The sequence below is a fragment of the Prinia subflava genome, chromosome 1 (genome assembly GCF_021018805.1).
Source record: "Prinia subflava isolate CZ2003 ecotype Zambia chromosome 1, Cam_Psub_1.2, whole genome shotgun sequence".
NCBI lineage: Eukaryota > Metazoa > Chordata > Aves > Passeriformes > Cisticolidae > Prinia > Prinia subflava.
The window spans coordinates 48,497,266-48,520,627 of NC_086247.1; the positions used below are offsets into that span (position 1 = coordinate 48,497,266).

Genomic DNA, 23,362 nt, shown 5'->3' on the forward strand with positions numbered 1-23,362 from the left:
CTGCTTGCAATGTACTGCTCAGCTTATGCTGAGTGCTCCTGTGTTTAAACCCAACATTACTGTGCAGTTCTAGGTGAAGTTGTGTAGGGGAACATTGGCACAAACATCTACAGCATCTCCACGGAAAACTTAAAAACCAAGAAGTTTATTGAACAGTTGAAAATAAATAACAAAAGTGGGGGCTCACTAAATTTACTTTATATTCACTTATACTCACTCCAGCTGCAGAAAATGTGTTTTAGAATAACCAGTATTAATAGATGACTGTTGGTGAGACAGCATTTTGCCTTGTTTCTGCCCATCAGCAAAGTCTAGAAGTCTTTCTTTAAACAAAAAACCAACAAACAACCCCCTGCAACCAACCAAAATAACCCATCAAACCCAACAAAAATCCCTCCAAACCTTTCCAAGGCTACTTTTCAGTTGTAAGGGCTGCTCACAAGCCTGGTGAAATGACAATTCAGTACTTGCAAGGATAAGAACACATAAGGTTCTTTTCATAATGCTTTATGCTAAAGTAGGAATGTACTTTGTCTAAACAGTAGGATCGTACACATTTATGTTTGGAAGTTTACTCAAAAATACTATGAAAATATTCTTAAACTACAGCTTGAAACAACGCATGGCAGAAATAGTCTGCAGGCCTCCTTGCATGCAGAATGGGAACCACAAGGTTCAGATGGACAACAGGGAGTAGTACAGATTACCAGAAATTACATGTCTGTTCTCATTAAAAATAGTAAAACATTAATTACATTACAGGAAGTACTAAAAATACAGTAAACTTTGCCATTTGTAGGTTCTGTAAGGAGAATGCTTTTAGTGCTGTGTTAGTTATTACTGAAACTCAAACAGTATTAGCTTCTTGACCTACAATGGCACTGTATGTACATGCCAGGATCTGCACTTTGAGTTGTACTGGTCGTTGAGACAGGTAACATTCAGTGAGGTTGAGATAAAACATTGGCTATCACAAGAACAGATGTATAAAATTCCCTGAAAAATTAGATAGAAGTGAACAGTGGCTGCTAATCCCAGAGAAAGCAAGAGAGAGGGTATGTGCTTGCCTTACAGCATGGCACTGACTGCCAGCTGAGAGTTTAAGTTGGACTTGCTCTCATAAGAATCCCAAGTCCATCCGTCTGTCCACCACAGGGGTTTGTTTTAAGCCCAGGCAGAATTGTTCTTACCCATTCCTGCCAAGGACCTAGAAAACATCTCTGTTTTAACAGCAAAAATGCACAATGAACTCACAATCCTGTATGGAAATACAATTTACAGAGGATAAAAAAAAAGCTCATGAATGCTTTATTCCCAGCCTTCTCCCCCTCAATGTGAAGGCTACTCTGCTTTTGTCCCTCTCCCACCTTCCCCCCTCCTCCACCTCAAATAAGCAGATGCAATCAAGGTGAAATTTATTTTGAACCAATTCTGCAAAACAGTTCAACAATGCCATACTTTATAAAAATACTTAGTTACATAATTAAACTTATTACTATTTATATAAAAAGTGTGAATGTGAATTTTAAACTCTGTTAGGGTAAGAACCAAATCAAGGTCTTCAAGTGACACAAATAAATTTTCATAAACATACAAACTCTTTTGGAGAAGTTTTATAATACACAACCATTTACAATGAACATGTTCATTAAGTTAGTGTTTTATTCCTTTACTATACAAGTGTTATTACAATGAACTGTTCCATTCAGTAATTAAAAATCCATACAATGCCAGTGTCATTTTTGGCATTTTTTGTTATGACTGTATTAATACATAAACTCATATGATTGTGTTATTAATTTTAAAATATTTAGAAAAATTAAAATTTTATCATTTTTTGGGTTTTTTGAGTATTTTGTGTGTGTGTTTTTTTTTTTTTTTTTCTTACAGAAAGCCCTTTTAAAATTTTATAACCACAGATGTACAGTTGATGAGCAATGATGAGGGAATATGAAAAATGATGGCACTGTTCCTACACAGATCTGTTTGGTAGTTGGAATCAATGTAGTGTAAACCCATGAATGTTAAGTTTAGTACCAGAACTATATTACCAGCCTTTCTGAATTCATTTGTTGGATAGCTTTACAATGATAATATGAATTCCAAGCTGGTAATGGAGTAAGAGTGCTTCAAAATTAAAGTACATAAACTTGATCAGAAATTCAGGAGCCTCATGCAAATTGTTGAGTAAAAGACATGACGTTATTGCTTGATATGTCAGTAGCCAAAGAAAATAAATCTAGATGTAGTGTCAGTTTGGCTGAATGCCAGCAAGTTTCATTACTTGGATAATATTAAATATATTTTATCCCTTTACTTTTTAAATTTTCACATTTTCTTTCATTTATTTTTAGTTAAATAATTCTGTAAGAAGGGCAGAAGTGGGAAGAGCAATTGCGTGTGTGTCTTAATAGCCAAGAAAAGCAAAAGTGCAATCAAATCCCTGACCTAGTGACAGATAGCACTTGTGGCACCCGCCCTCGCTAACACTCACAAGCCATATACAACAGTACCAAACCTGTCTCTGAAAAAGCACTAAAAGGTGGCCCTTTACCAGCTTCAGTCTTGCTTTCCTGGTGAACTTGTTCAGGTAGTCTTCCCATACAAGTTTGCTGTTCCATTGGAGCTTAAAAGATTAGAGGCTTTCCCCCCGTGATTGTATTACATAGCTTCAAGTTCAAATATCACCATACTTTATCAACACAATTTTATAAAATATTACCTCATTTTCTAGTTACCTTCATTATTCTTAATTAGCTATGCAGAAAGAAAAAAGGAAAAATCTCTCATGCTACTTTCCAGTTATATCAATACAAGTATTAACACAGTGCATTATGCTCTCTAATCTCACTACTGAGGTCTACCATTTAGATCAAGTTTCTCGTTCACTGTTCCAATTTCTCTTTTTACCTGCCTACCCTAATTAAGTCCATGAAAGTGGAAGCTTAAAGACTGAGACTATAAATCAAATACAGTTGTACCATCTTTTGTTTTGCGGGGGTGGGGAGCACACACACACATGTAGTTAATTTAAACACAGGGAGTTTTACTGAACTGGAATAGAATTGCTTGGTCCCACAGAGTTCTTCTACTTTAAAAAGGCCTTACCCCAAGATCACTAATTCCAGACAATTCCCTCATTAGTAGAATGATCAGCAAATACTGGGACAATAAAGGATTTGAAACATTGGTTTTTCTGCTATTGTTCACACCAACACTCATTTTTTTCTGCCCCATATTTTCAGTAAGCTTCCTTTGGACCCTGAAAATAAGTTGGGAAAGAGGAAAAAATAAAAACATGTCATTGGTAAATCAGAGTATAACACTTTAAAAGTGGTTTTGTGCAACTGCATTATGAAATTCCAGTTTGCCATTAAGAGCATGCAAAGTAGCAAAGGTTTTCTTTCCTGTGATTCCTTAGAGACTCCAGGAATTCTTTGCAAGTCTTTTACATTTGGCAGATTTGTGCATGTTATATAGACTGTTGGCTTATAAATTGTCTCCAGGCTGGTACTGTGGTTCTGTAGCAGTAAAGTAGTCCTCCAAGAAAGACTGTATATACTCAAATGTTGGTCTCTCATCAGGGTCCTTCTTCCAACACAGTTTCATTAACTCATGGAGAGACTCTGGGCAGCCTTGTGGACAAGGCATCCTGTACCCACGTTCCACTTGTTCCAGAACTTCTCGATTCACCATTCCTAAAAGGAAAGCACATCAGCTCTGAATGACATTATACAAAGAACAGTTTCCCAAAGTTTTTCAAGAACCTCTGCAGCTGCAATGCATGTGGTTCTACCAGAACAGAACCTTTCATGAACATGTAAAAAACTCATTCACTATAAAGCATTTTGCATTAAATACATATTTTCTGCAAGTTGTTTCAGTACACTGGTAATTCCTCAACACCTGGCCCGTTCCCCTTTCTCCCTCTCCCACTGCCTTGGACCTGTCCTTTCAGAAAGGAGACTCAAGCACAAATAGCTTCTCCCTGCCTTAGGTTCCACTCAAGGACCACTTAATTTGAAATCAAGCCAAGAAAAAAGCTTTATATATCCCTAACAGAATTGTCTTAGAAATTCCAGATCCAGCAAAGTATCTAATGAAAAATGTTTAGCTTCAAAAACTGGCTCAGCAAGTTCAGTGTCCTGATGCTCTCTGTAGCCGGGAAAATGTCAAAAGTAGAAATAGCAGGAACAAGCAGATAGGAAACATAAGGATACCCACTAATCTGAAATAAACTGCCAGTCACATTTAGAAGTGCTATTATCTTAAAACCCTTCAAAATATGCAATATTTAACCTGAAAATAAACCAAAGTATCTCTGTGAACAAAGGAACCAGTGAGGTGTGACTAAGTTTTTGTCTCTGCTTGTCAACTGTGGGCTCTGAATGAAGGGAAAAAGTACAAAAGATAACTTCAGAGGCACAGAATACAACAAAGACAAGAAAAATCTATTAAATCTTCCTGTTACCTGGATATGGCACTCTCCCCTTAGTTACCAGCTCTGTCAGTAAAATTCCAAACGACCACACATCCGACTTGATTGTAAACCGACCATACAACGCTGCTTCTGGAGCGGTCCATTTAATTGGAAATTTAGCTCCTGCAAACATTGGAAAGACAGAGTCTCAATTTACCCTTGCTAATCCACAATTTGCTTACACTTGAAAATATTTTGAAAAGAATAATGCACTAAAAACATTTTTATACTTTACTTTATTGATAAAATTCAAGGTGGTATAGTATTTCAACTTTTCTCAAACTAGGACAGCAACTATTGGCTACAATATCTGCAGGTACTAAAGACATCTAAGAATCTTGCTTAAATATTTTTGAAAAAGTGAACCTGATTAACAACTTCTCTGTAATCTCATCTCTCTTTGAACTGTAGCATGTTTTATCTCCCCAAAAAATTAAAAATGCTTTTTGAAAACACAAACTGCCACAACTTTGAAGAAAGGAAGTTTACTAGGATTACACTTAGGCGAGGGGCTCACCTAAACACAGCTGTGAAAGCACACTTACATGCATGATCTTTATCCATGAACACAGAATACAAAGGCAAGTTCTGCTAAATGTAATAGCTCTAAGCAATTGAAAGGCAACCGGTCTTATTAATTCAATAAATTTACTGGCCTTACCTTGTCTTGCAGTGTACTCATTGTCCTCTATTAACCTTGCTAAACCAAAATCTGCTATTTTACACACAAGATTGTCTCCTACAAGAATGTTAGCTGCCCGGAGGTCCCTGTGGATGTAGTTCATTCTTTCAATGTAAGCCATGCCATCCGCAATCTCAAAAACAAAAGCGTTATAAAAGGTTATTTTTTCATGACTATATACATTTCTCCCAAGCATTAAGCTGCACTCCCTTATTTCAGCTCCACTCCCATTGTATAAGTATAGGAATTACAGCATAGTGACCAAGAGATTGGCACTGATTAGTGTGTCTGGCTATGCAGTATCTGCTGACTGCAAACCAGACTGTCTCCTTTCTGACAAATTACAAACCCACAACACAAGGTGTAAGGCACAGCAGCATACAATAGCCAGAGCATTCAATATTTATGTTTAGTTGATATCTGATACCTCTTCTCTAAGTACAAAATATAGTGGTTTTGGTACCTGAGCAGCCATGTCCACCAGCTGTGGGAGTTTTAAGTATTTCCCTTCTCCTTCTTTAAGGAAGTCTAGTAAGCTGCCTGTAAAACACGACAAATTTTGGAGGAAAAGAAAAGGAAAAAAACAAATACATTAATTTGACCTGAAAACATAAATGAGATTTTTTTCTTAGACATTATGATTGACATATTTATCTCATGAAATCTGTATTTGAAAATCCGTAATTTACCAGAATATGTGACCCAATGATCACACCCATAGTTACCTCTGCACTGGTAACTAGTTAGTGCAATTCTATTCAAGTGGTTTGGAATCCACTTCAATCATGCTAATAACTAAACACTAATAAAACAGACTGCTGTTTTTGACAATACATTAAATTTTTTCCCATGTTGTTGGTATCAGTGCTCCTCCTAGCTGGACTTTCTTCCACAGTGAGATTTATAAACACAGAACAAAAAAATCCCTCTATCTTTTACTTACATTTTTCTGCCAGGCCAAATCATATATTAGAGAAATTATTCTGACATTGTTGCTTTTATTTTGTTGCTTTTTCTTTCTTACAGGGAAAATGACCTTCCATTCTTTACGATACCTTATTTTCTCCCATTTATAGAATGCAGTCATACCCAGAACATTACATGAGCAGTATCTGAAATCAGTTCCAAGGACCCGTGCTTCTGTTAAGGCAACAACCTCTACTTGTGCAGTAAAGCTTTGTCTCTACATAACAGTTTCCCTACAGGTGGCATTTTGTCACAGGAGGTAAGAAGAGAACCTCTTCCCAAAGAAACTGGTGAAACTTGGTAACTAATCACTCTTGTCACAGTCAAAATTACAGTAACAAAATTACAAGTGTGGCCATAGTGGGGAAAGAAACCATTTGACTGCATATCCTGAAGTGGATTCATAGCAGTAACTCTGAATTAGATTTTCCAACATAACTTTAGTGACTTGCTGTGTTTTTTGCACAGTGAAAGTAAAAATGTGGCAGGCCAGACCCACACTGCTGCTGGTGTTTGCTGTGTGTGTTTGCACAGACTTTTTCTGACCTTGGTTCATGAGATCAAAGGACTGAAGAGGAGCAAAGATTTTACACTGATCTCTAGTAACCTGTCCACAAGGCAAAAACATCTGGATACTTTGCAGTTTGTACCTGTTTCTTTTCCTTGTAACAGGAGAAATAAAAGTAAATTGTTTTACTAGCTCAGAACAAAGAAGTTCTGTGTTTTCTTTGTAAAATGTGAGAAGTTTGTCAAAGGAAAGCTATAAAAAGAATCTTCCAACAGCATTTTGAATCTATAAATTAGACAAATTACATTTCTTTACTTCTGCTTTTGCAAGGTAACCAGTTCTGGTAGTAAACTTTGCTTTTCTTTAGACAGTTATAAATAGTTTTTTCCTTACTGCCTTGCTGAAACCTGATTTTGAACAATGAAAACTGATTTTGCATGGCTGTCTTGTGTTATTTAGGAGCAAAACTGCAGAAGGAACTTTTAACATTTTCTGTTCCTTTTTAACTTTTAAATTTATACAACCCTTTAAAAACCTCATCCAAACAGGAAAAATGCAAACCCATAGATTTGTGGTGCAGTACTGAACACAACTAGCTACTCACTTGCCTCTGTATCTTACGAGGATAGCAAAATTTCTCTATGAGTTGAGCAGAAGTCTGCATTTTATAAAAAATTGGAATAACTGGCTTGGAAATCTGCTTCTTAACACTAATATGCTTATGATGTTTATTTCTACATTCTGCCTAAATCTCTAAATCTCTGTTTCAGCAGCAGGGGGAGGGGGAAATGGTATAGAGCAAAGGAAGAAGGATCAAAGACTGAAAACAAGGGGATAAAGGAGGCAGTCTGGGGAAAAAAATGCTCAACCTTTTAAAAATTTACTATTACACTGCTGGGAAGGAAACACTAAAGAATCCAAAGCTCAATGTTGATGTTTTGTTGTTAGCATGACCTGTCTACAGGCAGCCATAATCTCATAATAATATTCCCAGCAATACTGTTCCATTTAAATGTGATGGACAGTACATGCTAAAAACAAGGAGAAAAAACCCCTCAATCTTATACTTGAAAGATTAGCAAGGGTGACACAGATGTGCAAAAAAATCATGCCTCTGTCCATAATCTAAATCAGAACAGCTCCAAGTAGGTCAAGCGTTGCTCATTTTAATTTAATCAAAATTAACACTTATACTCCAGTTAGCTTATACCTAACATTAATTAAACATTTGATTTATTGCTGAGATCTTAAATAACCTTTTAAATGTAGTATTTCTAACTATTCTGTCCCGCACCTTTTGTCATGAATTCAGTGACAATGTAGATGGGTTCCTCAGAAACGACTGCGTACAGCGGAACGAGCTTGTCGTGTCGCAGTTTCTTCATGATCTGAGCCTCCTGCAGGAAAGCTTCTGGCATCATTGTACCAGGTTTTAGTGTCTTGATTGCTACTTTTGTGGTGCCGTTCCATGTTCCTAGAGAAACAGATCAGGTTTTATTCCCCACTGTAATAGTGAAGAGATTTTCTGCTGAAACTTTTTTTTTTGCTTCTGTTTTCTTAGCTAACAGAATAATCATAAACTAGAACTATATTGAGTATTAATTTCACTACTACATGCATGATCTTAACTGGTACTTTTCCCCTTCATTTCTCTATGATATTATCTTTTTAGATCCCAATACTGGTTTACTTAAAATACTACTAAAACACTCACAGGAACATCTGAAATGTGTCACATTAAGCTCTTACCCATCCATACTTCACCAAAACATCCTTGGCCCAACTTAACTTCCAGCCTCAAAGATTCTCTAGGAATTTCCCAGGCATCTTTTGCTAGTCCCTGTGTTTGTGGTTTCACAGTAGGACACACAGTTGTTAGCTTATGACATAGCCCATCAGCATGTTCTGGAAAACACAAAAAATAGTTAACAGCTTCACAGTTAAGCAGGGGTAAGACTGTAACAAAAGTAGCATCTTAATGTTGATGAAAAAGAACTAGTCTGTTTACTTTTTGCTGAAATGAGAAAGAAATTTTATAGTTGTGAATTTTAACAATAAGCTCTGTATGCAATCCTTCTTCCTCACAGTAGGCACAGGGTAAAACTGGGACACTGGAACTTGGGCTTACCTCTGTAGTGTTTCACCAACTTCTGCAGAGATTCAAATTGTGCTCTGGTTGTGATATAGTATCCACCATTGTCAAGTTTCCTGATTTTGTAGTGTTTTACATTATCACCTCTGACCTCATCCCAGTCACGTATAGAAAGGGAATAAGCACCTAGGAAAAAAGTCACATCTGGTTCTTCACTGAAATACAAAAAGGTATTTAATGTCTCTCCTCAACTGCCATTGCACACATACACGGTGTGCACATTCCTGTGTATCATGGGATAGGCATAAAAATGTTCACCTTGCTGGTGGGGAGAGCAGGAAATGGGAAAGAGATACACAGACACATACATACCTTTAGTGGTTTCACTCTCTCTTACTAAGAAAATACCACGCTGGTTCCCAGGATTTAAAAGCAGCCTTTCTGCATCCTTCCTGCCCATCTTACCAAAATACCACCTAGAAAATTTAAAAGGAAATGTGTAAACAAAAGCTTCCTATGCTTTGGTACTCATATAGGCAAAAGACTTAGAGATCTCAACCACTGACTGGACTACTAATATTCCAGAACAGTTGCTGGGTTGTGTGGATAAGCAAGTACCACAGCAGATACAGATCAAGAAAAGCAATGACATCCATACCATCAAAACATTACAACGACCTATTTCTATATGACTCTTATTTATATTATTTACAAAATACATATAAAGAGCCCTGTATCTGCAAATACTGTGGCTTTCTGCTGGTTTAACAATGGACATCAACTGTTCTTAACAGTTCTTAACACCCTCCTCAGGCTAAGCTTATGGGCCAAGATGACACACTTTGGTAGCACACTCAACACTGCAGCAGCTGAAACTCCCTTCTTTAAAAAGTTCTGGCTTTATGTTAGAAAACAATATTTAATGCAAAGTGAGTGTGCATAAATATCATTGGATGACAGGTTCATTCAGGTTGGAAGGACCCTTGGAGTTCTCTGGTCCAGCCTCCTGCTGCAGGCGGGGTCAGCAGTGACATCACTCCTAGTTGCTCAGGATTGTAGTCTACTTCAGGCTTGAAAACCTTGAAGGACAGAGCACCAACCTGGGCAACCTGTGCCCCTTCCTGGCTGTCCTCAGGATAAAAAAGTTTCTTATATGCAGCTGGAAACTCTCCGGTTTCAGTTTCTGTTACCTCCCATCTTTCTCCACCTCAGCAGACAGAGCCCTTTTTTCTGCTGATCATTTAGGAACAACCCTATGATAGGTGTCATTCACTTCTCTGTGAATAACACTCTAAACTGCTGTATCATTCTGATACCAAAAAGAACACCGATGTTTTAAAAGACTTGCATTTTTTCTTGCCTTCAGCTCTTCAACAAAAGATTTTTCTTCTACACTCCGACAGCATACTCATCCTGATGAACAGCCTGCACACAGTGCCAGTAATAATTTTAAGGTCCATCATCATAAGAACCCCCAGACTTTGGAATAAGACTTATTTCTAACTACATTTTATTTTTATTAAATGCCTCAGAAGTTACAAAGCAATGTAAGTGTACATTTCAAACATTTTTGTCTATCACTAGCTCACTGTCAATCTAATTTGGCTTCACGAGTGATGGGAAAAGTAGTATTGGAAACTGCTGCAAAACAATGCCTCTGTGGGTGAAACATTTCCTGGGGAAAAAAACGTATATAAAGAGGGGTCACTTTGTTGGTCATGAACAAAATGGCCTGTGCAATCACACAGGAATTTGAATCTTATTCTTACATTTTGTTGTATTTGCAGTTTGAGTGTTGAAGGAGATATGCAAAATTAGAAATGTATACGAGAGCATACACACAGGAGACAATTTAGATCTAACCTACAATCTTACAGAAGGCAACTTGAATCCCAGTTCATAACTTCACATGAAAATGCCTCTTCCCTGGACTACAACAACAATTTACAAACTATATTTGAAAGGGCTGTTTGATTTCACTATCTATAGAAAGGTTGAATTGCTTTATTTTTTTTAGAGACAATAAAAGATTTATATTATGGTGTCATTAAAAAAAGTACACAAATAATTTGGATCCTGTCACAAGCAGTTTCTGCTATAAATGCCTCCAGGCTTAGAAAAAGCCAGCGACAAAATCTTAGCAAATAGGGGGTCTGTATTGTATTTGCACTTCTAACTCTAATTGTAGTCACAACACATAATCTACACACTATCAAAGCACAGGGCTAACAAACTCTAAAGCAAATTAACTTTATTCCAGATGCTGTGGCGATATATCATAAAATTAGCACTGGTTCTTTAAAATAAACAGTTTTTAAAAGCTTCCTCTATCTTCACCCTTCACTCTTACCTCCAGTCATCATATAAACCTATGACAAATCCCACCACTCGGTTCTGGCCAGTGTTTAGGAACCATACTTTCTTTGTAAAGGGCTACCATTTCCATTTTACCACCACTGCAGTTGTAATGACATAAGCTTCTATTGCATAGTTAAAAAAAAAGAGAAATCTTTGACTTTTTTTCCCCTAAAATAAACAAAAGTTAATAATTTTAAAATCAGATGAAACTCAAGGGTGGAAAATAACAGAGGATCTTTGATGCAATAATTTTTTAATAGCAAAGAGCCAAGTGAGAGCAGCAGCAGCAACATGTTGAAGTCTCAGCTTGAGATTCAGGAAACATCTTGAAAATCAGGCACTTTTCCCAGACATGCAGTAGCAAACAGAGCTAAGTGCACAGATCACATATCAGGGAATCTGCTAATTGGCAGTACCATGCCCCTACACTGAAACAAGAGCTGTGCAACTTTATACTTCTAGTACAACAAACACAATCCCTTGGAACAAGCATAACCTAAAACTCTACTCCAACCCTCCAACCTACGCGTTCCACAGTCATTGTATGTGATTGTCTAAGCACTCCAGGATGTTAGTAAATAAACATAGGGAGTACTGGCACACAAAGCAGAATAATTTTCCAAATTCGTAGCAGTCCTTAGCATACCAAGCAATTTTGTCACCAAAAAGTTATTACAGATTAATAGATTAGCAATAACTGTGCACACAAATGCTTTTTTAGAATATTAAGTTAGGTCATACCAAGTAGTTGATCTTGACTCAGGGTTTAGCAAGCAAAAATAAGGATAAAAACCTAGAGTTGAAGGTGTGTGCACTCTTCAGCTGAAACCCATCCATTTTTGCTTTATATCATACACAAGGTGTGTCCTCCAATTTCTATCATTATTGAATTCTCCCATCCTTTCTCCTTTAGCCCTGCATGTAGCAAGCAGTCATAAAACATCTGCATGCATGTCTACCTCATGCTTACTAATACCTTTGTCATAATCCAAGTAGCATTGCTATCCCTTCATTAACAGTATTCTACTTTACTCTTAAATGAATTTAAAAACCAGTATCACCACAGAGTACAAAGTGTGTAACATTGTCAAGATACAGTGTCTTACTCTTCTGCTTGAATGGAGTCTGCAGGAGCTACATAATTGCTTGGGATGTAGCCTGTCTTCCCTGTAGCAATAGATCTTGCTTCCCACCAGTCTCCTTCCCTGCAATGAAACATCAATTACCTCTTCCACATATAAACAACACACAATTCTGTAGCACTTGTAACGTACTCACATGTGAAAGGCTGGGAAATTTAGGTAACATGTTATTTTAATTATAAGGGCATCTAAAACAGTTTGTGCTGTATCTACATACATCTCATTGTGCTGTGAGCAACACAAATGCCTCAGTGGAATGTCATATTTTAAAGATTTGGTTTTTTTTTTTTTTAATATAAAACCAAAATGCTTTATGGCAGAGATGTGTAAATAAACTTCTGAGTTGTTTAGTCTTCATCTGCCTCTCCAGATCAGAGAGTAACTCCAGGTGCAGTCTGGGATGGAGCAGCACCTGTCCCCACTTTTGCTGCCCCAGAGGGGGTAGCTGTCCCTTGCTGGGGCAGGGAGAGAGAGGAAGTCATGCAACCAAGAAGAGGCTTGGGGCTACCACAGCTGCTACAGTTCTACATCTGCACCCAAACCCTGATCTCAACCTGAAAAGTTACTGCCTTAGCAGTATTATATATTTTAATACAAGCTTGTTGAATATTGAATGTATTTAAAAAAAAAATCTACCCTTTACTGAAATAGGATACACAGATTTCCAAAAGAATTAAGGACCTAATTATTCCAAACAACCCAGTGAGGTCTGTGAATGAGAACACTTACGTGTTATTTATTATCTGGAACCGTTCACCTTTCTTAAATGAAAGGTCATCTGTAGTTCTAGCTTCATAATCATATAAGGCCACAAATACAGTAACACCACCTTAGGAAAAAGAAAAAATATCCCGTATGACATAGCAGTAATGTTGCAACATTTGATTTAAGTCTTGTCCATGAAACGATCAGTTTTGATTTCGAAGCAACTAAATACTCCGGGTTGGATCTCTTTTTGGAAGACAGATCAATAACCTGCTAATTTCTTAGGAGAGAGCAATGCCTATAAACAGACATTCTGAAAATATGCTTCCACACCACAAAAGGCCACTAGGCACATCACTGGAACTACATTAATAATTACAGCACCTATATACAGAAACCTGCATGACGCATCATCAGTAAAAAAACTCCAAACCCATCGCTTCTTTGTTAAGCTTGCTTCTTGTTAAGAAATGCAATTCTGGAAGGATCTACACCACCACAATGGTGACCCATCAGCCGCTAATTCTCACAGAAGTAAAAGTTCCTGTTGCACTTAGCTATAAATAACTGATGCATTCCAAACTTTTTGAGGTTACACATCAAGACCTACCCAAGGAACTGAACCAGAAATAAAAGCATTCTCTTGAGGACAAAGACATTGCTCTGCTTTAGCACTGATGATTTCTTTGATTCCACCAAGTCTCCCCACCTGTGAAGCAGACCCTCGCTGAGGATGATCCATCAGTGCATTACTCCAGAGAACAAAGACCAAGACAGGTCACATGAGGAACAGCTGCACTCAACCAACCCTATGGAATCTGCTTGCCCATCCCACTTCTGGTATGGGGCACGCTGTTGAACATGTCCCCCAAGTAGGACAGATGTGAGAGAGGTGGATGGTAGGAAGGCTTCTACATTTACCAGCAGGAAACCTTTTTCTATACTTCAAACAACTAATCTATAAAACTGAGAAGAGGAAGAAGAGGGAAAAGAGAACAGGCTGTTTGGGTTCTACAAGTTACTAGCAAAAATAAAGAACCATGTACCATAACTATGAGAAAGTTAAAACAGAAAATTGCAAATAGACTATTCAGAAAGACTTTTTAAGCTCTAGAAATGCTAGTCTAATGAACATTTAAGAACCCCAATGATCATCCAAGCAATAACATATTTTTAAATGTATACTACATCTCTAACATGCACTTATACATACCAGGATTTACATGAAAGTACACCAAGAGAAACACATTGCATCTAATTTTAGATCTTACAATTTGCATGACAGTGATCAGAAAGGATGAATACATAATGCAATGGGGACAATCTACAGAAAATATTCTTTTGCAATGTACACTTTCTCACATAAGAGCTCCTAATCACCTAAATATTTTAATTTGATTTGGAGTCTTCCTGTGGTTACAGTCTCTCAGCAGGCCTCAGCTGGAAATGAATTTACAGTTCCGCTAGGAAAAACAGAACAAAATCCCCACAGGAGGTTAGAGTAATTGAGGGGTTTTTTTAAAGTCTGATTTATGAACTGAAAATGAATGAAAATGTTCCTTAGAAGTTAGCAGCTCCTAAATTAAGTTAAAAATCAAAACAGTTCTACCATTTTTTTCTTATTACTACATTATTTTGATGACACAAAATGATATGTGGAGCAAGAAAATAGTGAGGATACAACCATATTGACACAAACAGAAAGCAAGTATTATGGAAAGAAACCATCCACAGAGAGTTCCTCAGCAGATTAAAACAATCAATACTCTCAAGTCACGGTATCACAAAAGTTTTTAATGCGAATAAAGAAACTTGAAAAACTTCAGCTAACACAAAACCTCTTTTTATTCTCAGTCACAAGCATTATTTTTTCACAGCAAAGAATAAAATACTTGAAGAGAACAGCATCAGCACACACTGATTTAAACACAGATACTGTCAAATGATATTTCATGTTTGTTGCAGCTGTATTCTTTGTGAACCTCTGCGAGGTGATTCAGTTTAGCTGCTCAAGCTATCTGCAACCACAAGACTTCCCTTAAACCTTTTCCTTTTATTAGGTCAGAATTCTATCCTCTCATCTATAACTGGTTTTGGAGAGAAGATTTTTACCTTCTTCTTCAGCATGGGGACTGCAGAGCACTAGCACAGCTTCATGGAAGTCAAGAACAGCAGTCCTTTTTTCTGTTTTGATTTTCAGCAATATTCTATGAATTCAAAGTATCTGAAGACAGTGTGTAATGCAGGTGCAGTGTGACTAACTCAGATTTCTTCTCCTTTTCTGCTCTAGAGGAATAAAAGATGGCTCAACTCTTTTCAGCCTCACTACAGACCATGATGACAACCATATCATCCTCTTGTCACAGATCACTGATCAACTGGATAAGTACTACTGACACTTACATCCTGTTTGACAAGCCCATCTATTCTCCTCTCTTGTGAAGCAAAGGGTGACAGAATGTGATCCAGGGTTTTACTGGTCACAAATACAAAAAGCTTACAGCAGATGAAAACTGTCATCTCACTCACTCACAAAAACACCCAATTTTGATTGATCTGAAAAGCAGTTCTGAATGTATCAAATAACTGTTAGTGTAATTTTATTTATAAATGTATGTATTTATTTAAATGCGTGGGTTTTTTTGTGGATGGCTTAGTTTTACAGAATGAGGAGAAATAATTTCATATGCAGTATCATTTTAAACTGCAAAACAATGAGAGCATTCACACAAATCAGCCTCCCTGCTGATAACTGATTTCACACTGATGAGATATCAGACTCTCTTTTCACGAGAAATCTCTCTTTTTGACTCTGGTTCAAGACATAACATGCTTAATAATCAGCAGGAACAGGCAAGAGAACATCCCTTCTGGTCTCTGCAGCAAAGGATTTGTGGTACCTGGTGTGGGGCTACATCCCTGATGTCTGGTTATGCCCAGGAGCGCCTGCATGCGCTGCTGGAGATTCCTGCATGACCAAAGAACCAGATCTTGTAAGAAGAAATATGCCAAGGTTCTTGGGGAAGACGAAATACAATAAACTTTCCTCAGCAGAGCTAATGAAAATAAATAAATGCTGTCCTTACTTAATTTCTGCATATGTTCATCCAAAATGGGGACTCAGAGCTGACTCATAAATGATACAGACTAGATGTTCATTTTATTATTTGATTTGTAATGTATTCCCAAGAAAAGGACTACGAGGTGATCATTACTTGACAAATCCTATTTGGTTTCCTGAATTGCTTAATGCCAAGGTCAGAATATGTTTTCATGGATCTCAAATTTCTTGTGTCTAAAAGACTTTAAATGCCACTGGAATAATGTAAATGCTGAAGCACTGTGATTGTACCAACATTTGAGGTTTGTGGGAAAACTAGAAATAGACTAATAAGAAATTATTTACTCTGTTCTGCGAAGTGTCTGTACAGAGCTTCTAGAATAAATTGGTCTTTTTAGTGTCTCTCAAAAAAAAAAGAATAAATCACAGCTTCCTCTCAAAAATATCCACAATAACGATGAAATTAGCTATGTGGAAAAAACCAGCATTTTTGTGAGTTGTAACATTTTGATATAAAAGTGAGTTTATAACATCAAATATGCACATTGCTTAAAAATGCTGTATCTTCTATACCTCAGCCAAAAGATCTCTGTGTGTTGCAAATTCTATTTTTACACTTTCCATTTTGGTTTTAGTATGACCATCAACAACGGGAATTCTGCTCTTTCATTTCACACATATTGTTCCCACAGTAAAGTACACAGAATATAATGCAAATCTTGTTCAGCTTTATAAATTGACTCAATGTTGTATTGATATAACTTGAAAGTAATCAGACTTGAAACCAGTTTAAAATATCAATTTCCTGAATCTGAAGTTTTTAATTTTGTACATCTCTCCAATGTTAAAGCCATTATCCCATATGCATCCTTTCAACTGCTTAAAACTTCTAATGTAATTTTATCAACTATTCCCATTATTGTCTTTAGTAAGTCTTAAATTTCTCTCTGCTGTGACCCTAATTGTCTCCACAAAAATAAGAGCCTAAACACCCAAATTTCATGCCCCAATCACTAGTGAATACAGGCTGAATTATTCATTTGAGCAGTAAAGATACTGAAAATCAGGAATCTCTAAAAAGCAATTTATTTTAAAATTGTAATTTATTTCTCTGTGGCAAGGTGTCATAGTATTTTTTTGACTATGACTGTCAAGCAGCTACAATAATAACTAATAATACCATTATTTTATGTAACACTCACCTGTTAAAGTACTAGGATATGTACTTGGCACAGCTGAAAATGAAGATGATGCTCCTCCAAAGGGTGTCATTCCTGAAGGCCCTCCGAAAGGAGTCATGGAATGACTATTAAAATTAACTGCTGATCCCTTTATTGACGGCGACTGCGTTGCTTGGCTGGAATCTGATCCATAATGACTAACATGGGAAATAACAGGTTCTGGAGCATTTTCAGTTCTGTATTTCATGGCTGGGCCTTTACCTTCTTTGCTTTTAATGCACCCCATGGCTGCTTCTGTGAGAATGAGAGGTAAAAAGAAAGAGTCCAACTTCATGTTGTGTCTTTTGACAGATAACACAGAACATTCCCAAAAAGTTAACCCAAATGCTAATTTATTACTGTTAAACTGCATGCAGAGAGTAAACTCTGATTAAAAAGTGCTCTGGAATAAAATCTAAACAATTACAAGACCAGGGAAACCTTAATTATTTTCCCTTACAACTTAACACAATAACAGCACATTTAGATTATTCTTCATTCTGGTTACTTGATGGGCTGTAAATGGTAACAAAGAAAAAAAGGGGAAATCAGGCATCAGATGAAGAAAAGACACTGCAGTCTTCTGCAGGGTGGAGGGAGAACAGATGTGACAAATACTAATTTACATGAAGCAAATCCAAAGCAATTATACAAAGAAAACGACTGGGGCATTCCTGCTTTCTCTTTTAAGCATCTGTGCAATGAAGTCTTGCCCAACTGGTGACATCTTTAAAGACAAAGAAGTTTCCATCCATTGCCAGCCCCCCAAATACACCTCACAAACAAACCTCAGATATTCACCGCCACAGGATAGGGTTAAGCTCTAGAGTAACCAACACTGCAAAAAAACCCAGGAGTAACTACAATATCCTAAGGGAATTAGAAATTGAACTGTGCCTGGACAGGTGACAATTTCTATCCCTGATGGCCCAGGACTGCCACCAGCTCCCACTACAGGCAGGCAGTGCCAGAGCTGTTTACCATGGGGCACCTATTACCTGCTGCTGAAGGAATCAGAGAGGAGACCTGTCGCCAGCAATTAACACCGACTGAGCCTTAAGAAGTCACCACCTGCCATTTATCAGGTGGTGACAACTGGCAGCAGGCTTTTCCTGGCTTACCCCAGCTGGGCAACAAATCAGGAAGAAAACAGCAGTGTCTATTAGATGCAGCACTAGTCTGGCATTAAAATTCCTGCGTTATTCGCAGGAGGGGGTTTAAAAATCTACTCTAACCTCAAAAGTAAAACCTCTACAGACACAGGAAATCAACTGCTCCACATTCTTTAATGAATCAATTAAAAAAATATACAGCAGGAGTCTGAAAGCATGAAACCCACACATTTTGATAAGTACAACAACAATTTCATGGGCTCTAACTAACAATTAGGGAAACACAGTATTTCCCAATGTGTGTCTAATTCTTTTTTTCCTTCTCAATTCCTTCTTACCTTGTTAACTATCAAACATAGAAATACAGAACAAAGTAAATTTTACTAAACAAATACTGCCTTAATATAGTCACCCTGAGAGAAAATAATACCCTCTGTATGACTAACTGTTACAATAATAAAGATACTGTAATTTTGTCAAGAACCACAAATTAGAATTCCTGGTAAGAACAAGGTCCACATACAGCGAAACACCCTATAAAATTTAATGCTCAAAAAGATTAAGTATATTCACCCTGTCATTTCATCTCCTAAGACTGCAGTGTAATACAATCACTGATGCAGAAACAAGCAGCAACAGCAAAGTCAAATAACTGGCCTTTTACAAATCACATTTAAGGTTTTTCACAGAATAGTGAATCATCACAAAGCACACCTTTTCAATTATTTTTACTTCTCACACTACTATTGCTAACTTATTAACTATGAACAAATGTTAACAGAACAAGGCTGAAATATGTGCATAGGAATGCAATGTGCCTAAATACTTCACAAAAAACCACCTTACTGTCTACAGTAGAAGAGTCAGCTATTAAGTCACAATAGAAGTCAAACACCCAGAATCACATCCTTTTAATTTCTCTGCCACTGCAAATAGACACTAATCCAAAATACTTTCTTTTGGCCATGTGGCTGCCTATTGTGCATTCTTGTCTTCCTCTGAGGCCTACTTGACTATTTTTACAAAATTTGAATACATGTTTTCTGTTAGCATTGAATAAATACCCAATCACCTTTACAAAAATGTCTTTTCTAGTAGCACTGATTCCTTGCCTTTGGCTAGAAGTTGAGCACACAATTCAAAAGTCCAGCACACTACTGATGTTAATCAAGTAGATTAAAAGGGAAGTACACAGACATCTGTCCAAATGTCCATCACAAATATTTTTCCTTCCTCCTGGCATTTGCCTGACTTCTAGCAGGCTGATAAGACCTCAAGATTAAATAAATAAATAAATAAAAGTAATAAAAAAATAGATAGTAAACAATTTACCAAAACTGCTGGATTCTGCCCAAGGAATTGCTGATTTGATCAAATGGCTGGTAACTACTATCACCCGTACTTTGGTATGCTTGAGTGACACAAAGGAAAGCCCTTACTGAAGATCTGAATTCATTCTAGAAAAATAGAATCAGCCTCTCCTTTGCTTCTCCCCTCCCTAGGCACTTCACTGTTAAGGTAATCTTCTTTCAGGGGTTAAAGAGATTAACAGCAGAGATTCAATCAGCACTTCAAAGAAAAGGACATTCAGAAATAAGCAGACAAAAACGTAAACTACTTTTATAATTGCATACCCACAAAACAAAGTTGAGCAAGCAAACTCCTTAGCTTTTGAAAGCAAAAACTACAGGTGTGAACTGCATTTGTGAGGAGGAATTAGAGCCATGACGGGAGGGAAGATGACATAAACCAAGATCGAGTAGTAAAAAAAACCCTGACTGCCTATCCTGCGGGGGGGGACCCCTCAACAACTTAGTACTGTTTAGTCTTTTAATAAATTACTGGATAAAGAACAAAAAATCCCTAAGCAGCTGGTGTGCAATGTTGGATTTGATTATTCTGGTACTGCATTTGTTATCAAAAATGTATGTAACTGAAATAACCACAACTATTTATATCAACCCTTGCCTGGCCAGCAAGAACATATTAAGGAATGCATTTTTGTCATAAAAAGCTAACAGCTCTCTTTTTGACACACCGAACTCCTTAGAAATAGATTCAGATGGAAATTCCTGTTTGCACTGCAGAAGTCCATCTATTTAAAGAAATGCTGGCCCAAGGTACCTTATTCACAAGCCACAGACTTCCCACTAGTTAGATCATTATTTCACACCAGATCGGTGTCTGAGGCAATCTACTTGAGTAACTTCAGCATCTTGTTCTTTCTTTGAAACAAACGTTCACCTATTGATTCTGAGCACTGTGCCCACGTGCTTTGGGTGGGAGGGGGTGGCAGTCAGCTTGCTGGAGGTCTGTCAGGAAACCATGTTCAGAAAGGCATGGCCTAGAAGCCCAGCTGTCTTCTTCTGCCTTCTAGTTGAAAACAAACCTATGTTAAAATGTTTTCAAGTAGAAACAGAAGCTAAAAGGATCACTGCTAAGGACAGTTGAAGCTTAATAGCATGCTCACAGAAATCAACAGAAGAATGAGAGTACTCCAGGAAGCAGAAATCAAAAGAGATTTTAGCATCTCACTGGATTTGCACTTTTTGGAGAAGTCATATAAAGGGTAATAATTAATTGTCATTCAATACTCTACAAACATCTCAGACAATGAAGAAGACACTTAATAAACACTCCGATAAGATGAGAGCTCCAAGAAAGTCAGGGCTGCTCTCTTATCTTCCCAACTCCCTTTTTATAACAGAGTGCCAGATCACGAGGAAAGTTTTATTCAACAATTTAAAAGTGTGGCGAGTAAAGTCTTTGTGTTGGCTTTTTTCTGCTTTCCTTTAAGGATGAGCTACCAAGAAAAACAAGTTTTTTGTTTCTAAAGCCATTGTATCTTAGCATACTGACAAATTCCCTCAGGGTGTCTGCAGCCTTGTCCATCCAGCCCAGAAAGGTGGGTGTCACAAGGAAACCACTGATTTATCCAATGTGTCTTTGCTCCTTCCAGCTGGTAGTTACAGAAGTTACTCCTTCTTTCCTTGGGACACAGGATTGTCAGGACTGCTTCAAGGAAAGTCCACTGGCATGAAGGAAGATTAGATAAAGTTTTCAGTGAAAGAGGTGATTTCAAAGGAAAATCACTAAGGGAAGGGCAGTTTGCAACATTTTGATTTCATTACTTTTGATTTCTGAAATTGTTCATACAGCTAAAAAAGAGCACAGAAGTGATTTTTCACTACGAAGAGTAAGTCAAGTTAGAAGAACAAGCACATAAAGTCTCCTTCCAGAAGGATAAAGCAAGACTGCAAATCTTTTCCCACCTAAAACATACAAAAAATCCTCCAACTAAAAAGTAACTCCTAAGACAGAAAAATAATTTAATTTGAGGTTAATTTTATTAGTAGCTAATAAAAAGATGAAGATTTCCACTGCTACTGCAGCTTCATTTCTCAGTATTAGCATAAAAAAATAAATTGTTTCTGTCAAGAAAAGACATGCCTTCACTTCTGTGAAACAAATGACTTCCAAAAAGGTCTTCCAAAAAGGTCTTCTTAACTTTCATCGAAAGTAATGATTTAAAGTTTTTAAAATTTCATGCGGTGATAAAGACAGGATATTCTGTGGGAAGTTTGCTAATGGATCCATTAGCTGGCAGCTGTCTGTTTGCTCAAACAAGTGTAGAGCTGATTCCACACGTCACCGGAGACACAGAGCCTATACTGGCTTTTTGTACACTGGGCAAGCAGCACAGAGCATGTGCCAAACAGCTGGTTTCAGCTGGTGGTATTGAAAAATCATTTATTAGATGTGACACAGACTGAAAAAACATGAAAACCCCTAGCAAAAAGGCTAACAAGTTTTCAGCCAATACTATATCATCCTGCTAATTCAGTCCATCTTTAACAGGTCACCGCTTTGATACGAAAACAAGAGTGGGCTTTCTTGTCTACAAAACAACCTACCTTGTTTATAAAGGACAGTAAACTAAAAAACTGCCCTGTGTTCTTTGCAGAGTACAGGCAATTTTTTAAAATCATGTGGTTTTTATCATGGGATATAATTTATCTTTTAAGAGCTGTCATAAATTGCAGGGTTTGCTTATTTTACCATGAACAACCCATGACATTTCAAAGAAAGATGTTCCACTGTATTCAGTTTTATAATTAGCTGCAACATTAGTGTAATGAGGCCTTAGAGAGTCTGCATTACTATGCATTTAAAGTGCCACTGACATGACCTTGCAATTAACAATATAATAAGGAGTAAAACATGAAGGTAAAGGAAGAAGCTTTCAAAAAATCCCCACTGAAGCAAGCATTTATGTTACTTGACTCTCAAGGTTTAGCACACATCTTTGTGTAGTTCTACACCAAAAAATAACTATAAACCCCTACTATTAGACCTCAGCTTGCCCATACACTAAAATAGATATTTTAAACCATTCTCTTTATTACCAAGGCAACCTGAACTTTTGAATCCTAATGGTTGTACAGACCTAGTCCTTCTTTGATCATGACTATACAAACATATTAAATATGTCGCTGTGGTAATGATTTTGATTTCACAGCAGCAGAACAAACCCCAGATTGTTTTCTAATAAAGGTACAGCTAGCAAACGCATTGTAACAAACAGGATTTTGTATAGAGAAAAAACAGTGAGTATAAAAATGTTTTTTAGGTGGACACTTCGCATTTTAAAGTTAAAAGATATTGGAAATATTACATATTTCTATTGTGGATGGTGTTTTTTACAAATCTCAGAATTTTGTAAAAGGATTCAGAATTTTGAATTTGTTTTAAATTAATGATTGATACTGATCCTTCTACTGGAGAAACCAGTTAACTGGCTTACAAGACCACAACAACTGTACTCTGAAGGAATACCAGATTCCAAAATGCTACCTGAAAAACAAGAATAAGCAGAAATTGCTAAAATAACAAGGCCTTCAATCCTTCATGTCCTTCCCTGATTTCCTGACTTTTTTTTTGGAATGGAAAAAATTGAATGGAAGTTTGTTTCCACTGAGGTTTGAATGACTTACACATGGGAAATTTGCCCAGATGCATCAGACTTTGAACATTGT

The 23,362-nt window shown here is 37.1% G+C and overlaps 1 protein-coding gene across 1 annotated transcript in view; it reads right to left on the bottom strand.

The window, feature by feature from the left end:
• Positions 1 to 125: 125 nt before the first annotated feature.
• Positions 126 to 23,362, bottom strand: part of YES1 (YES proto-oncogene 1, Src family tyrosine kinase) — a 49,958-nt gene continuing 26,721 nt past the window's right edge. The window contains exons 2-12 of the mRNA XM_063395798.1: positions 17,197 to 17,469; positions 12,958 to 13,057; positions 12,193 to 12,291; positions 9,101 to 9,204; positions 8,765 to 8,914; positions 8,386 to 8,541; positions 7,931 to 8,110; positions 5,626 to 5,702; positions 5,142 to 5,295; positions 4,472 to 4,603; positions 126 to 3,698 (exon numbers count right to left, since the gene is read on the bottom strand). Coding sequence (XP_063251868.1) covers positions 3,490 to 3,698; positions 4,472 to 4,603; positions 5,142 to 5,295; positions 5,626 to 5,702; positions 7,931 to 8,110; positions 8,386 to 8,541; positions 8,765 to 8,914; positions 9,101 to 9,204; positions 12,193 to 12,291; positions 12,958 to 13,057; positions 17,197 to 17,461 — 1,626 coding nt within the window. The 5' untranslated portion in view covers positions 17,462 to 17,469 and the 3' untranslated portion in view covers positions 126 to 3,489. The remainder of the gene's footprint in view (positions 3,699 to 4,471; positions 4,604 to 5,141; positions 5,296 to 5,625; positions 5,703 to 7,930; positions 8,111 to 8,385; positions 8,542 to 8,764; positions 8,915 to 9,100; positions 9,205 to 12,192; positions 12,292 to 12,957; positions 13,058 to 17,196; positions 17,470 to 23,362) is intronic.